Raw genomic sequence first — 13,826 nt, 5'->3', positions numbered from 1 at the left:
GCAATAGTAAGATATCTTATAGTGCTTTAAAATTAAACAATGCTTTAGAAACTGTTTGTTAGCCTTGTCGCAACACTTTTTAAAGCTATCGAACTGAAACACACACGGAAATTATTAACGGCTGTAGTCATTTATTTTATTTATTTATTTTTACCACAAGAGGGTGCTTCAGCTCTGGAAATACAAGATAATTTACAATTTTATGTTGAATGAGGAGGTTATGAACACGGATCTAAGGTGACACCAGGCTGTCTCGTTTGTGCCGTCACACAAGGTCGATCTAGACAACATGGGCATCGCAAATCATCTGCAATATTTACAAGTAAGGAATGCAATTTGCATATTTAGTTCTCAACTGTGTAAACAAAAAGCAATTTTCTGCACCCCTTTGTTTTTACCATTTATTAGGTATGTGAGGCTTTAAGTTTCTTGTGAAAAAAGTTCTTTTTTTTGTAATTTATCCTAATTTTTTAACGTAGAAACTAGATGTGGTCAGGTTCTGGTGTTTGCCATTTGTTTTTACTGATGCGGGTTGTGCACATGAAAGTCCTATTAATCACTACTGCCTTCCAAGCATCACCTATGCACCATGACCCTTGACCTTGGTTCTGAAGGGGGATGATGGCTGTTGGAGATAAAGTGATTGCAGCTTAATATACCAATACAAACGTACACTTGCTAACATGGTGTACCCATGCTTTGGGTACACCATGCACGCAGTTTACAAGAAGACGCTATTTATTTCCGAATAGCACTTTGAGAATTATGACTGTTATTCTAAATTCAGGGCAGTGAAACGTGTCAGGTCACACAAATTTGTGCTTCAGCATTTCATTGTATCGATGCTTGATTTAGATCATTTAAAAAGCAAAAAAAAAAGTCTGTCATTTTTACACATTTTAATGTTTCAATTGTTTGTACAGATTGTAATTTTCTGTGCCATGTAACACATGCACTAAAATATATGTTGAAACTCATTAGTGGAATTTAACCATGGGACATACAGTAGTCATTAGATTCTAATAAACTGAAAATAATATCTCATAACTGATTAACACCTCTATTACAACAGAACTGTTATGGTTTCATGACATCATTCACACAGTAAAAGATCATATATTTATGGTATTGTTTCTCTGTCTTATCACAGTATTGTTGTCACATTTTCTTATTTATTGCAATAATCTGCCTAGACTGCACATGGAAATTCGTTTTTAATAATTGCCTGGTGCAACAGATATTTATATTAAATCTGGTCCCTGGAAAATAAATAAAATAACGAAATAAAATGCATTCATTTGTGAAGCATCTGTCACCCTCCATTTTCATATATTTGTTGTAAAATATAAATATTCTGTCCTTGTGGGCGCCAGAGTAGTTTTAAGGATTTCGAAAATGCGATGAGTTTTATGCATAAGTATTCAGTTAAACTACAATATGGAGAGTGCTGAATATTTATACCAGTAGCTTTATCAGTGTGTAAATGTTGCACCCAAAGGTGCCGTTATGTTTTCTCATTATTAACATGCATTTTTTTGAGACTCTGTCAAACACATGGCATTCAGAAAAACTGGTTGACTGCCACTGGTTTGAAAACCAAATGCGGAACAACACCAGTATGTAGGACTGTACTTGTACCAAAACTAACAGGACGGCAGCTGTTTAACAACCCCCTCCCCACCCTATCCGGCTTAACTCTCCACCCTGTCAGACCTCGCTATCCAAAAATAATAAAATAACAGGATCTCACATTGCTAAAAATGAACATGTATTGCCAAGCTGTCATATGGACAACTTGATATTTGCTTTGGATCCATGAGGGAAACATACAAAATGTGTTGGAGTACATACCTCATTTTCAGACAGTCTCCTCATTAAATTATAGTAATGTATAAATGGGCAGCTAGCCACACCTAGCATAGCAGGCTGCTTCTGTTCTGCCCAGGTGTGTACTGTTATTTTTTTGAAGAAGCGGAACTTCCAGTCATTCAGTTGTAAAATCTTAGGGGAACAAAAATAAATTGAGAGTCAAATGAATAATGTGTTGTCCGACTTATGCAGTATACCTCTCTGTTAACCCATTTAGCACACTCACATGAAAAAGAACATGATGTCATATAATATAATATAATGCAGTGGGTAGCACTGTCGCCTCACAGCAAGAAGGTTGTGGGTTCGAATCTCGGCTTGGGGCCTTTCTGTGTGGAGTTTGCATGTTCTCCCTGTGTCCGCGTGGGTTTCCTCCGGGTACTCCGGTTTCCACAGTCCAAAGACATGCAGGTAGGGTAATTGGAGACTCTAAATTGCCCATAGGTAATTGTGTGTGTGCCCTGCGGTAGATTGGCAGCCTGTCCAGGGTGTGTTCCTGCCTCTTGCCCAATGCATGCTGGGATCGGCTCCAGCACCCCCCGCGACCCTGCTCAGGATAAGCGGGTATAGATAATGGATGGATAATATAATATAATATAATATTAATTTGGCAGAGGCTAATTTCAGGGATGATTATATGTGTGCAGGTGCAGTAGGAACTATAGTAACTACAGAAAAGGACAGCAGTACTTTTAAAATGGTGAACAAAAAATGGTTAGAACTATGCTGTTGGCATAACCAACTGCCCAATCAAGAATCAGACCTTTTGGTCTTAAAAGTGTTGATGTTGAGGCTTTGGGTAAAGGAAGCTAAAATGTAGTCTGAATGGGGAAGTCCTCAGTGTGCATTGGAAGATAACCTATGATAGCCTTCAGTGAGACTGAAATAGAATGTATATTCACTAAGATTAAGATGTGCATATAAATATTGGTGTCTCTGGTTGTGTATTCAGCTAAAGCACTTAATTATGTCACTATGATGAGCTTCAGTCAACAATCTTATCTTGAGCATATCAGTGCCAGTTAGAGCTGAGAGAGGACAGCATAACTGCCATTTTGTGCTGCCCTGGGATTGAAGGCTTATTGGCAGGATATTTCCTCTCCCCAGCAAGTCCTCCGGTTGATGGAGCACCTGTAGTCTGCCTGTTCCAGCTGATGTGTGGTCCATCATGTGCTGTGACCCTGCAGGCCAGAGGTTGCGCTGCAGAAATGAAAGGAAAGGATTGCTGGCTAGACAAACTTCCAAAGGTTCCAAATGCAGGTCTGTACCTGCCAAAACGGAATAAGATGCTGCAACAATCTTATGTATTTACGATCGAGCATTCCAAGTTGTGGATATAAAGAAAACCAGGGTAAAAATATTTTCGAAAATATGTTATTATAATATAAAATATGTTGTGATTTGTACAATATGTATTTTTATTTAATTTTCTTTTTACAAAATTGTGTGCACAATTTGTTCTTTAACCATCATACTTATGAAGTTTACTGCAGGAGCCTGCTTTGTGGTTTATGGAGCATTAGCATTTTAGAAATGGCGCAAAGAATGTTTTTTTCCTATGCTGACAGATAAAAACCACCCAGGGTGGTATTTAGGTGAAAAGCGTGGTTTTGGCCATGCAGTAATATTTGGGGGCTGGCAGTTTATGATGTAACTTGCTGAAGCAAATCTTTTTCAGGCCTGTCTCTCAAACTTGTGAAATTAGATTTTCAGTTTCTCAGCAATGGCTATGTGTTGCCACAAACTGAAATAGAATCCTGATGATAGAATTATGTTCTATTTGCGAAATAATGGTAGCTGACTCTCTAAACGATTACACAGATGAATAAATATACAATCTGTTGTAATAAAACTTTTATGCCATGTTATTCACACTTTTTGCACACCATCTGTTAACATGAAGATGTCTAGACATTGGCAATCATGTTTGTTAAGTGGTGTGAATCTTTTTTTTTTAATTTCCTGTCTTTGTTTAATAGTTTTTAAACAAAATTTTGCATCAATGCCGACCTTTCACAATGACCCAGGAAAATGTAGTTTTTTGGGGGAGTTTTTTGGAAGTTACTTTCAACTACATTCTAAGTTGCTCTGGATAAGACTGTTAAATTAATGTAATGTACAAAGAAATCACCATTTAAACCATTTATAATAATTGACCATATATGTGAGTCTATTCTGTAAGTAGCACATAATATTCAGGGGAAAAATAATACATTTGTGCTCTTTGTACTTTTAGCAGGTATACCTGCTGCTTGTGGAAGTACCCCACACTCCCAGGTCTGCCATATGGACTGTTATGGCTGGAGAACCTAGTTGCTGAACCACCCTCCCATTCCCCTTCCATCTTTACTGAAGGTAATAGGGCTCACCTAAGATGAGTACACAGGTTTTTATTGGCAAATCTCAAGGTTAGCAGCTTTCTCTCAGTGACTGTAAATGATTCATGACCTATCAGTGTTGAATTCCCACAGCTTGTTTTATTTCTGTCAGTTTTGCTTGGCTTGTAAGAGCTTTTGTGCTATAGGTAATAGGCATGTCAACAGAAATATCCAATACTGAATGACTTTGTCCAGAGATGCTTTTCACTGCAGTCACCTGTAATGTACAATGTACTTAAAACTAAGTGATGAGGTTTGTCCTGGATTTTGGGGTCTTGTAGTTTTTGGCAGCAGTGATGATCACATTCTGTGTCCCTGCTGGATACTGGATCTGTCTGTCCTTTGCACAGCTGCTCAAACAAAAAGCCTTTTCCTCTTGCCTCTGTGGCATGTTTAAAAGGACAAAAATATCAAAAGGGGCAATGTTCTACCCTAGTTTTCCTTCACAGTACATTCACCAAGTCTAGTGCATTTTCCTGTACTCTGAATATAGTCAGTAAAGATCGTAAAATAGTACCAGGCTCTTAATCAGGGTAAATCTCTGGTAATGTTGCATTTGTATAATTCACAAGATGCCATTTCAAATAAACCATTTAAGGCATGGTCTTGGCTGACATTGTGACTTTGGGTAAATATTGGTCTGGAATTCCTAGACTATCTATCCATTTATCCATCTACCTGTCCATCTGTCTAAATGAATAGGTATCTGTAGAGAATAATTTGCTAACTAGAATAAATGTCTACGTGTGCATTTTCACTTTTTGCACACAACAATGCATATGGTAAAGATAATGTATTAATTCAAGATGAGTGACTCACTGTGACAATTGACTGAATGCTCAGACACAGTTTTTCATTTATTTTCATTTATTTATTTTCATTAAATTTCAGTCACTGTTTTTTTGGACATACACAAATAAAACAACCATACTGACTTTACAGAGAACAGTTATTTCATACAAAACAAACTAAATAAAAAAGCTCTAAATAAATTCACCCACTAGGAACAAAACTGTTTTACAGCAAGTATTCAAGTTCATGTGCTTAAGCAGCATGATTCCATTAAATTTTGTGGGGAAAAACCACACAAACATACATACATGCATACATATTAATATTTGGTACATAAAAGGCTAATATTTAAACATGGAAATGGTATTCAGAGTGCACATAAAATGACTTTGAGGGATTTATTTGAACTTGGTTCTTTATTGTCAATGGGTGGTTCATTTCAGAATAAAAATACTATCATACATGAATTCCTTCATTAAAACACCTTCAGTACATCAAAAATAACTTAAGAATGAATGTTTTCTGTTTTTGAGGAGTTAATTAAACAGAGTTAAAATATTACACACTTTTAAATTAAAAAGCTATACAATTGAATATATAATCACATATTGGTGCACTCATCTTTTCCTTTCTTACTTTGAATTTCAGTTATGTTTGAAAAGTGCAGAAATATTTATTTGTATGGGAAATATATTTAAGTCTGTATGGTAAAAAAAAATATCCCAAGTTAGTCTCAGTTAGTTTCCATCAAGGTAAAAACTTTGATGGCATAAAGTTCTATTTTTTTGAGCAGAAACTCACTTCTGATGGCCTTATTAGCACATTGGGTAGATTAGATGCTGTGAAAACACAATACAAAATCAAAAGCAAAGTAAATAAAGGAGAATATAGAATATTTCACATGAAGTTTCATAATAACATTTTAATAATGTTATTATTATTATTATTATTATTATTATTATTATTATTATTAATAATAATAATAATAATAATAATAATAATAATAATAATAACAATAATATAATAATAACAACAATAATAATAATTGTATAATAATAATAATAATAATAATAAAACAACAACAATAATAATAACAATAACAACAATAATAATAATTGTTAATAATAATACTAATAACAATAATAATAACAATAACAACAATACTAATAATTGTTAATAATAATAATAATAATAATAATAATAATATAATAATACTAATAACCATAATAATAACAATAACAATAATAATAATTGTTAATAATAATAATAATAATAATAATAATAATAATACTAATAACAATAATAATAACAATAACAACAATAATAATAATTGTTAATAATAATAATAATAATAATAATAATAATAATAATGGGAAAGCATTTCATGCTTGGTGTAATAGTTTGCTTACCCCCTTATCTGGCAGTTCTGCGCTTGGACAAAAGATCCAGTGTATGTGATGTCACACCACACAGCGTTGTTGGAAAAATCAGATTCTTGTACTTGGTAAGTTGGGTTCACTATAACCTGCAAGTTGAAAACAGAATCCAATCAAATGCAATTGGTCCATTCACTATGCTCCAATTAAATGAAGCGGTCTCATTCTGTATTTGAAAACAGTGCAATAATAGCTAAGCTGGCTGAGTGAAGGATCATGAATTTACATTTAACCATCATAAATAGCTGTGCAAGAGTTCTTTTTACCACTTCCCTGAAAGACAATGTCTCCAACCTCAAAGATTCCCCATCACTGCTCTGGGACACCAAATTCTTGGGCCGTACAGAGGACAGACTCCTACTAGCCTATCCAACATCAGCTAGACAACCAGCCTACTCAAAGATTCTATACACACAAGGAACGTCTGATGTCCTATGGAACCTCCTGTTAAGATGCAAATAGGATTGAAGGAATGCAGGAATTGAGTATCTGGTGAATTTAAAGAATCCATGATCTGCCTTTACTGGGAGGTCTCTCATCCAAATCCAGTCTCACATAATGTAGCTTCAACTGTCAGGCATAGGAAAATAACAGAATTCTAAGGCTGCTGGCCAACCGCAGTGGGACAGTGCTTAACCCTTTGAAGAGTAGGTTTTTAGAATATTTTTTCAAAATACTGAGGGTTCTAGAACTCAATTGCTTTCAAATAACAGTACTGATTGTTACATCAGCATTACAATGTTCAGTGAAGAACATTCTAGTCACATGTTTGTGATCTTACACCTTAAAGGGTTAACTAAATCTCGTCATGATGCAATATGAATGCACCTATACTGGACCAAAGCACAAACCCACTGTTCAAACTCCTTTGCTTTAGTTTAACTGTATGTCTAGCAGGTTGTAGATAAACATTGTATACCATAGTATGGGATCTAGGCATCTGATGTTAAATTCTTTACATTTTATATTGTTTAAAATTCTTTCTGTACATAGGTTTGATCTACCTATTTCTGTGTTTTTTTTCCAGTCCCCCAAATAAAAAAATAAAAACGTCACACAAATAAATATCTAATGCAGAAGTTATTTAATGTTACCTTGAGGATGTAATTACCAGGAGGCACATCTGTGATGTCAATCCACTGACAGTCAATGTCGGCGTCATAGGTGTCGTAGCAACCAGGACCCAATCCCTGCACCACGTGAAGCACAGAAAGGGTGAAGATGCACACTGGCTTTTGAAATGCAGACCACCGTGCATGCCCATTCTGCCCATTCAGTTCAGAGCATTTGGTAAATGCTGATTAATTTCAGAAGCTAATGCATTCAGCATACCTGTGTGTGTGCTGTGCAGGCATATCGCCTTTGGAATCCTGGATCACAGGTGGTGTCCTCCAAGCAGAAACTTGCTTTGTGTCCCTCAGCGACTTTCCGCCCAGTGGACACATCTAGCAAGTCGTAGGTGCTAAAGGCATCCATGCTGTGGTAATGCCTAAAATTGAATGTCCCGGATTGGGTTAGGTTGGGCACAAGCAGAAATCTGGGGGAAAAGGGTGATCTCTGTGGCAGAGTTTTGCCAATTAAGACTTCAAAAAGTAAGTGCAAGTTATGGACATTTCCCTGGCCAATTTATAAGTGAATGTAACGCTACCAAACAGTAATTATGCTAAATGTGTTTATTTCCCCGGCCATTTCAACTGTTCTTTTTATATTCCTTTTGATTTTATTACAACTGTCTTTGGAGATACGCATTTGGTGTGAACTCACTGATGGCAGCTATGCCATTCCCACTGGTGCCGGGGCTTCAGAGGAAGGAAGTCTGCTGTGCCTTGATTCTTCACCCTCTGGGGGAACCGAAGCAGCATCCTGAAGTCAATGTCTCTGACACTTCGCCTGTACGCTGACCTTGAATACATAAAATGAAGAATCCACGGAGGCTACGTTTTTCAGTTGTGTTGTTTATATATGGCCTATTAGGTTTTCTAGGTACCGAAAAGGAAATTACACAAATATTTGATCACATCTACATTTCCGTTAAACATCTGCGACTTATCAAAAGTAGACTACCCATATATCGGCCATGTCTGTCAGGTTGTAAATAGTAATTAGCTTATACCATCATATCCGCGTCTTAAAAATACCACCAGGTCTGATAGTCTATCACTTAAGTATAAAGAATCACTTAAGTTACCTGGCCAGACAGTTCTCCTCGGCGGCACACCTTAAGGCGTACATCTGCACGCGCTGTATATAAGTAGATGCTTGAATATAATAAGGGTCCGGAATGAGGTCCGGGAGTCCTGCCATAAAAAGAAAACAACACCGTGAGCTATTTTAGGTAAACACTGGCTTATTTCAACATGATGAGCTGAGATTATTTCCTTACCGTTGAGAAAATATCTTGTTCCGTATCCAGACCCTTGCGGACGGCGTGTCGGAGCCCTTGTTCTCCCACGGGGTCGGTAGGCGTTATAGAGAATGGTGTTCCCGTTGTTTATGAAGGGATACCGTGGATCATCTCCAACCATATCACTGGGGTCTGCCGTTTTGCCAGACTCTGGCATAATACTCTCTCTTCCAACATCATTGCTATTTTCAGAAAGCACATGCGGGGATCTAGCATAATTAGAATCATAACCAACAAGTGTCTTGTGATCATTCACTTGAGCTGCGCCGTCACTGGTTTCCAACCGGAGAGGATTAATAGGTTCCCTTGTGCCTTCATCTACGGGATTCTTGCTTTCCGCTGTTGTAGACCCTCCGCGACCATCGAGACCTCGGGGGAACTCAGTGGATCTTTCTGGAGAAGCATGAGCCCGTCTTGAAACAGCAAATACATTGTAATTACGAGCATGATTTCCTCCTCCTCTTGGAACTCCGTTGCCAGTAGGTTCGCTAATTGTCAACGACGGTGTAGAATTTGCCCCAGAGCGCGCTCCCACCGACGCGCTTCGAGCGCCAGGGGAACCTGCAACCTGTTTTCTATGGGATGACCCAGACAACAGGTTCCTCGCTCCAGAAGTGCGAAAGGCAGCAGGAATGTTGCGCCCAACTTCTGGTCTGTGCACATTGGTTTTCGAGTGATGATTTGTTTGTTGAATATTGCCATGATTTTGGTTTAAATCATGTTTTAGGAATTCGGTTTTCAGATACATTTCTCTGCCTCCGGATGACCTGCCAGTCGATGCAGACAGAGAGTGCCTATTAATTTCTCGTTTGGTGCTCAGATAAAATTGAGTATCCCTTTTTGCCTGTATCGGCGCTTGATATTCCGTATCGGTGCTCAGTAAGCTATATACCTGGCCGTTATATTCCCATTGAATCCTGTGCTTCCATGGTTTTACAAGCCCTTGGAACTGTGACTGACTAATTACCAGAATAATTAAGCATTTCAGTAGAAATATATGTAAAACAATAAATCTTGCCATTGAGATTAAATTTATGTTCACTTCTGTGCACGAAAATAAGCGAGTGACACAGACGGGATCTTGGGCACACCGTCTTGCAGTTAGTTGTGCAGTATATCCTCATTACAGTGCAATTGAGAAGCTAGTTTGAAAGGGACAGATGGAGAGCACTGCGCTTACTTTTCATGCGGGTATGTTGGCGCACGCATAGCGAGACTGTGCTACTTCTAAGTAGGATATCGTTTGTCTTAACCATTTCATCCCCATATGATGAATTGTATGGCCCGTGCCACGCGCGTAGGTGGCCTTCTCTGATTAAATAAAGGTTATTGAGGTGATATTCGCAGGCTGTCCTGAAGAATAAAACATGTGGTGGACACATTTTCATTTTAGGGCGACCACTTTTGTTATTTGGGTGTTATCGTTGAAAGACACAATGAAATGTATATTAAGCATTTATCTGACAGAGCATTTTGCAAGCTGAACTCGTGATGCCTTCCCTGTAGCCAAAACACCAATTTTGCGTGCGTATAGTTTAACCTGTATCGCTTTATAAAATCAGAATACTGAAAACATTAAAATGCCATTATAAATAAAGCTCAGTTGCTTTATTACTAGAAACAACATGACTGTGTACTAAGTCAAGAAGTCTAGACCATTTTGATGTATGCAAACGAATGGGCATTGATTTGTATAGTAATCGTGTAGTCCCAAGAATCTTAAAATTATTAGCTTGTGTTCCACAACTGATGGTCGAGATCTGTTTATTCCAAGACCGCTGCTGTTTTCGTTGGTTATTTTGAATTAAACATACTCGATAAACAGGCAAGATAACATATCTGGATCCGATTATTTAGTTTTCTTGTGAAAAGTGGAAAATTCCTGCGCCATTAGGTTAGCTCACAGGAAGGTAAGCCAATTTAACAGCACAACTCGTATTTCTCCAATCATCCACACCTACTCCTACATACACTTCTCAGACGTTTCCCTCATGACGCAGTTCCGTTTTATGCATCAAAGTAACACATTTTATTTGCCCCCGCAGTTATTTACTTATTACTCAAAAAGCCTCTCTGTTTCTTAATAGTCTCTATTTTCCTGTCTAAGTTATTGCGTACATTTTGGATATTACACTAAATGGATTGAACGCTTAAAAATTGGTATTTGAAGGAAATTTTTCCTGGCAGATATTTTGACAAATTAAAATAAAAGAGCTCAAGCGCCTGTCGGCAAGTAGGCCAAATGGCTTTTTCATTTATGTTTCACGAATTAATTTCTCGAGTTAAATACACGCCGGATTTGCAAGGGCTTTCATAACAAAATGCGTTTGTCTTCATCCTTTCATATATTTGATCATTTCAAATGTAGACTAATTTGACAGCTGATAAGGCTAGTATAAATTATCTCAAAGTAAGTGTTCGTTTTTGTGGCTGCATCCACTAAAAATCAAACTGAATATGCCTACTTACACGTTTATCTTGGGTTAAGGTCCTCCAGGGAACTTTTTGCCCCAAACCAGACTTGGCTTCTTATACCAAAGAGAGGAACTTTACGTTTGAAAAATATTCTCTCTCGCTCTCTCTCTCTCTCTCTCTCTCTCTCTCTTAAAAGATTACTATTCTCGAACAGCTCAAACTGACTGACTCCTGAGTCTCAGTTGTCAAGTAGCGTGAAAGAACTAGACTGTCCACATGGTGGCAGTGTTCTTCTACCAATCTTTTTAAACATAAGGCTTCATCGTCATTCACAGAAATGAATCCTTGGTTGCCGGTCAGGTCTCATGCATGTAATAGTAACTGATGGACTTTGTCCATGCAAACAGTAGCTATACGTTCAGTAACCACTTTATTAGGTACATCAGCTTGTTAACGCAATTAGCCTGCTCCTCTAAACAGTGAATCATGTGGCTGCAATAAATATATAAAGCAAAAATAAAAAATAAAATAAATAAATAAATAAAGAAATCTGTGAGTGGCAGTTCTGCGGGCAAAAATACCTTGTTAATGAGAGAGGTCTGAGGAAAATGGACCGAAAACAGAACAGAAAGGCCGAAAATGCTCCATTACAGTCCATAATAATGTTCACAAAACTCTGAAATTATATAGTTCACTGTAAATTTTTCAGTTCAGTTCAACGAAGAATCTTTAATTTCACCAAAATTAAGTGAGACCGCAACATGCGTCTAAACACTCCGTCAATTCACTCTCCGAAAATTCGTTCACTGAACAATGTCAAACACAGAGATAAACAAAAAACTCTGTCTTTCGAGGAAAATGAGCAAAGTATAATTAATACCCAAACGAAAAAAACAAACAGGCATTCAACATTTCATTTCAGTTCAGTCTATCATTTAACCAAAAATAAGTGAAACACAATATGCGGAGACTCTTTGTCAGTTCACAAACCCGAAAGTTTGTTCACTAAACGATTTCAAACACAGAGATTTATTAAGAAAACTCGGTCTTTCAATGAAAAATAATAAAGTGAAATTTATATCAAAACGAAATATCAAACAAGCATTAAAGAGTTATGGGGTGGTCACAAACTATGAGTTTATGTTTGTACGAAAAAAAATGTAGGCCTGTGTCCGACAAGTGGAGAGAATAAAATTGGAGTTTTGAGCTGAGATTAGAAACAATGGATTTAGAAGCATGGTTAAGTTAATGTTTTATTAACATAAATAAAGCACTATATGTTTATGTTGAAGAGGCAGCTTGCCATAAGGTAGGGTTAGTATTAATGTTAGGGGTTCAGTTAGGGTTAGGGTTAGGGTTACAGCTAAGGTTAGGGTTAGGTTTAGGGTCACAGTTACAGCTAGGGTTAGGGTTAGGGTTTCAACTGGGATTAGGATTAGGGTTAGGGATAGGGCTACAACAAGGGTTATGGTTTGGCTTATGACAATTGTTCGTGTTAGGGATAGTGTTAGGGTTACAGCTATGGTTAGGGTTAGGGTTACGGCTTGGGTTAGGGTTAGGGTCACAGCTAGTGTTAAAGTTAGATTTACAGATACCTTTAGGGATAGGGATAGGAATCCAGCTAGGGTTAGAGTTAGGATTAGGATTAGAGCAAGGGTAAGGGTTTCAGATAGGGTTAGGGTTAGGGTTACAGCTAGGGTTAGGGTTAGTGTTAGGGTGACAGCTAGGGTTAGGGTTTAGGCTCCAGCTCGGGTTAGGGTTTAAGCTAGTTTTGAGGTTAAGGTTAGGGTTACAGCTAGGGTTAGGGTTATGGTTCCAGTTAAAGATAGGGTTAAGATTAGGGTTACAGCTAGGGTTAGAATTAGGGTTAGGGGTTGGATAAGGGTTACAGCTAGGTTTAGGATTAGGGTAATGGCTAGGGTTTGGGTCAGGGTTAGTGTTTGGGTTACAGCAAGGGTTAGAGTTAGGGTTACAAATCGTGTTAGGGTTAGGGTTACAGCTTGATTTAGGGTTAGGGTTATGGTTAGGGTTTCATGTAGGGTTTGGGTTGGGGGTACAGCTAGGTTTAGGGTTAGAGTTACAGGTAAGATTATGGTTAAGGTTACAGCTAGGGTTAGGGTTAGGCTTACAGCTAGGTTTAGGGTTAGGGTTAGGGTTACAGCAAGGGTGAGGGTTAGGGGTTCTGCTAGGGTTAAAGTTAGGGTTACAGCTAGGGTTAGAGTTAAGTTTACAGCTAGGGTTAGGGTTACAGCAATGGTTTGGGTTAGGGTTAGAGCTAAGGTTAGGGATAGGGTTAAGGTTACAGCTTGGGATAGGGTTAGGGTTTATTTTACACCCTGGGTTAGGGTTAGGATTAGAGCTAGTGTTAGGGTTTGGTTTGGGGTTATAGTTCGGCTTAGGGTTTGGGTTAAGGTTACAGCTAGGGTTAAAGATAAGGAAACAGCCAGCGTTAGTGTTAGGGTTACAGGTAGGGTTAGGGTTAGGGTTAAAGTTAGGGATAGGGTTACAGCTTATGTTAAGGTTAGGTTTACG

At 37.8% G+C, this 13,826-nt stretch overlaps 1 protein-coding gene across 1 annotated transcript; it reads right to left on the bottom strand.

Moving 5' to 3' along the window:
- Positions 1-5,115: 5,115 nt before the first annotated feature.
- loxl5a (lysyl oxidase-like 5a) lies at positions 5,116-11,080 on the bottom strand. Its single transcript, XM_064331673.1, has 7 exons — positions 8,859-11,080; positions 8,664-8,772; positions 8,240-8,377; positions 7,808-7,964; positions 7,570-7,665; positions 6,449-6,564; positions 5,116-5,878 (listed from the first exon to the last, which is right to left on the bottom strand). The coding sequence occupies exons 1-7, from the start codon at positions 9,898-9,900 to the stop codon at positions 5,872-5,874; spliced, it is 1,665 nt and encodes a 554-aa protein (XP_064187743.1). The 5' UTR covers positions 9,901-11,080; the 3' UTR covers positions 5,116-5,871.
- Positions 11,081-13,826: the final 2,746 nt, after the last annotated feature.

Source organism: Anguilla rostrata, chromosome 4 (genome assembly GCF_018555375.3).
Source record: "Anguilla rostrata isolate EN2019 chromosome 4, ASM1855537v3, whole genome shotgun sequence".
Taxonomy (NCBI): domain Eukaryota; kingdom Metazoa; phylum Chordata; class Actinopteri; order Anguilliformes; family Anguillidae; genus Anguilla; species Anguilla rostrata.
Note: the sequence above shows the minus strand (reverse complement) of the source record. Positions and strands in the feature narration are given on the sequence as shown.